Consider the following 4,024-nt stretch of genomic DNA (forward strand, 5'->3'; position numbering starts at 1 on the left):
ACAGCATTTCTCTTCCCAGCATGATTACCATGCAGATCATTCAAGACAGAGACATTACTATCCATATGAGTTTTGTATAGTATCAAAGCTAAGATGGTTTTAATTCCAAATAAGCTGTCAAAAGTTTAAGAGGTTAATTGTAATCTCCAGGTAACTATTAAGAAAATTGTGTTGGGAACCAGCAGTTAGTGTAATGGCTATGTCGCTGGACTCCCACGTAGTCGACCTCGATTCGCGTCCCAGACCCGGTGGCTTAAAACTCACGCCGGGCGCGTGTGCGTCCATGCCCAAGATCCTAAGAAGAGAATGGAGGAGAAGGGATTGCGGCGTGGCCATCCCCCTGGGAGGTGATTTCTCGCTTTCTGTCTCTCTGTCTCTCTCTTTCTTGCGAGTGCATGTGCCCTATAGCAAAAACCTCTCTCTCAAAAGAAAAAAGGAATTTAACAACAAAAAATATATAAAATAAGAAAAAAAAAAAACTTCAAAATGACAGAGTAAGTCCTTCCTTATCAGTATTACTTTAAATGTAGATGAATTAAACTCTAAAAGACAAATTAGAAGCCAGACAGGGACAGGATGGCAGAATTCAATTCAACCCTCTACAAGGCTGGCTTACATGGGAATGTTCTCGATTCCTGTCTGGAGACCTCCCTGAGTACACCAGGCATGCCCTGCCATGAGCGTTGGAGAACTAAACTCTCTGGTATCACTGAAAACAGCACTGGCACTATTTGTAAAGATAGTACAGGAAAAAAAGGGTAAGTAAAAACATAATTTGGCCGTAGCTCTACAATACCCACTAGAGCTGCAGAATAACAGGACCACTATTTACCGCTGGGCCCAACATTAATGTATCACGTGCAGCCCAACAGCTGATTAGAGACCACAAACAGTAACAGGCCAAGCGGAAATTCAATTTACTGGCGATAACCCTCACTGTTCAGATCTGTGGCCCTCAAGTGGCTGGCTGCAAGTTTCTCTGATGACATTTTTGGCAGTCTTAATTAAAGGAGTGGTACTGAGGGTCTGTGAGGAGCCTCCAGGAAACAGCAGAGACTACAGCTCCAGGCATCCGTGCTCTGCGCCGTAAGGTCCAGCCCTCACGTGGTGGTCCACAAGCCAAAGTCGCCAAATACGTGGGAAGGTGTCGCCTCTCAGCTGGGTAGCGCTGCGGTGTCAGCCAGGTGACAGCTCGTGGTCACGCCTCCACTCGCTCTCCTGCGGAGAAGAGCCCTGGAGGCAGAACAAAGCCGGCAGGAATCCGGGGTTCCCTAGACTACCCAGCCCCGCCCACCCGCAGCGCCTGGCAACCAAGACCACCCAGGGACGTGGCAGAAAATGGAAAAGCCTCCAGAAGAGGCTCCTGCGGAATCCAAATCCTTAGAACATGAAAGCTCAGCCGCGCCCGCACCTGCTGGCCACACTAATGGCCAGGAAGTAGATAACCAGGCCGAAGCGGAAGTAGATGACCAAACTGATCCCAGAATAGCTGGCCAGACTGCCCACAGTGCGTCTGGCCAGGCGGAATCCTACATATTGGACAAAGTACCTGAGAACATCGGGCACAGAACGTCTGGTCAGGCTGACCACAGAGGCTCTGAGCAGATTGACCAAACATCCTTTCAACAGAATGATGGCCAGGCATCTGATCAAACTGGTAACCTGGACAATGAAGCAGCTGAAGACCTGGTACCTTACCTGACTAACCAAAGATCTTCTGAACCAAGGTGGCCTAACCTGACTGAAAGAAGAACCTCTGAGCAAACTGACCGGAGACTGTCCAGCCACGCTGAGAGAAGATCTTCCCAACAGACTGAACACAGATTATCCAACCAGGCTGAGAGAACTTCTGAGCAGATTGACCGGAGACTGTCTGGCCAGCCTGAAAGACGAACTTCCCAACCGACTGACCGCAGACAGTCGGGCTCAACTGACAGAAGAACTTCCCAACCAATTGACAGAAGACTGTCCACCCCATCTGAGAGAAGAACCTCCCAACAGATAGAACGCAGACTGTCCAGCCAGGCTGAGAGGAGAGCTTCCCAGCAGATTGAGGAAAGATTGTCTGTCCTGGCTGAGAGAAGAGCTTCCCAGCAGACTGACCATAGACTATCTAGCCTAGCTGACCAAGGAACTTCTGAACAGACTGACCACATATTGTCTGACCGCTTTGATCACAGGGCATCTCTAAAGACGAATCAGCAACTGTATGATCAAGCTCCTGAGCTAGCTAAACCCCAGGCCAATGGCTCTGCTGCTCCGTATACAATGGATAAGACTGACTACCATGCTGACTACAAAGAAGACCTGTCTTACCACGGAACACTTGACCAGTCTGAGGACAGACTGTTTCCCCAGTTTGGTCCCATCAGAGAGGACCAAGAGGCTGGCTACAGAATACAACCCTGCAAATTTGAGGATAGCCAAACAGAGCTTGGTCCCAAGCTTTCAGGTGCTTTAGAAACAGAAACTGAAGGTACAGCTATTTTCCAAACCTACAACCTAGTCGATGCAAAGTTCACCAGTAATTTCCAAGCAAAAGACCAAGCCTCTGCCCCAAGATTCCCCTCCATCTCGCACAAAGTGGACTGTATCCCCAGTCAAGAAAAAGTTCAAGCTGTGGAAACCAATCCTGTAGGTTAAAGGAGCATTTGGTTCCTATCTGGGAGGTTGGAGGGCCTGCAGGGGCAGGGAGAAGGGGCAGGAGGACACATGTTACATGAAGGATGTAAATCCACATGTGGGGTGTGTGACTAGTACATCTTAGGAGGAGCAAGAGAAGGGCAGTAAATTAAAGAGATGTTTTGTCTTCTCTATTATCTTAAGGCCATTGAGGAAAGATCAATAAACCAAGATTCAGGAAACCTGGGTTTCAAGTCCTAATTCTGCTATTAACTCTGTGACACTAAATCCTTTCTCCTCTCTAAGATTTTATCAAGGGAAAGGAATTTGGAATTGACTGGAGAGCTAAATGAAGAGAAAAGTATTTCAAATATTGATAGATTGGAGATGCCTAAGGTATTTACTGGTACATTGTATTACCCAGAGGATCATCTAGGTCTATCATAAAAATATGTCTCTCCTCCAAGTCTGGTATTAAGATTACATCAACACTAGATTCTACTGATAACAACATGAAAATCCTTGGGCTCTTAGATTGATTAAAACTCTTGGGGTGGGCGTTATTTTAATTTCAGAATGATACTTCAGCTTCAGGATCTGAGCAAGAAAAGAATTCTCAAACATACAGTCAAACCTACAAAAGGAGGTTCCCTCCAATAGTGTATGAAGATCCTTATCAAGTGTCACTCCGATACATGGAGAAACACCATATTATGCAAATATTCCAGGTAAACCTCTCAATCCCTCTATTCAAACCAAGTTTTTCAAGAGATACAAGAAAAGGTGTTTGCTATGAAAAAGGATATACGAATAACCTAATGGGTGAAGTTAGTGCACTTATTAAGATGTCTTTAGCACAGTAAATGATAAACACCAAATGAACGATACCATGACAAGAAGTTCTTCAGAGGGATTAGAGAAGTCAGGTAGCTTGGCTGAAAGGGGAGAACTTGGCCAACAGTTCAAGTTTTAGCCAGACTAAAAAGGAAAGACAAAATATTGTCCATTGAAAAGGTGAGAAAAAGGCTTTCCAGGCCAACCTTGTGGCCTTCTAAGAATCTACATTCCTTTTATCAATTTATTTATTTTTCCACTCATGCCAGAGCATGTGTGCACATGAGAGAGGAAGAGAGAGAAGGAGAAGCACCCTCCATAGAAAGTCGGTTTTGCTGTGAGTCTCCTTCCTCTAGTCCTTCATTCTGCCCGGATCCTGGATATACACACACATGTCCAGGCTGTTTCCAAGCCAGCTCAGCCAGGGACCCAAACTGACTTCTAGCTCTGTAATCCAACCCTGTGCCACTGTGCCCAGAGGCTGGGCAGAATCTACATGATTTAGAAGGTAAAAGAAACATTTAAAATTTGTTTTTAACTCTTGAAATTACCTTTTTTTTTTTTTTTT

At 45.6% G+C, this 4,024-nt stretch overlaps 1 protein-coding gene across 2 annotated transcripts in view; it reads left to right on the plus strand.

The window, feature by feature from the left end:
- Positions 1-1,301: 1,301 nt before the first annotated feature.
- TEX55 (testis expressed 55) overlaps positions 1,302-4,024 on the plus strand; it is an 18,126-nt gene continuing 15,403 nt past the window's right edge. For both annotated transcript variants that reach the window (XM_006167629.3, XM_027767931.1), the window contains exons 1-2: positions 1,302-2,634; positions 3,198-3,350. In XM_006167629.3, coding sequence (XP_006167691.1) covers positions 1,339-2,634; positions 3,198-3,350 — 1,449 coding nt within the window. In that variant the 5' untranslated portion in view covers positions 1,302-1,338. The remainder of the gene's footprint in view (positions 2,635-3,197; positions 3,351-4,024) is intronic.

This window comes from Tupaia chinensis, unplaced genomic scaffold (assembly GCF_000334495.1).
Source record: "Tupaia chinensis unplaced genomic scaffold, TupChi_1.0 Scaffold144909_1, whole genome shotgun sequence".
Taxonomy (NCBI): Eukaryota; Metazoa; Chordata; class Mammalia; order Scandentia; family Tupaiidae; genus Tupaia; species Tupaia belangeri.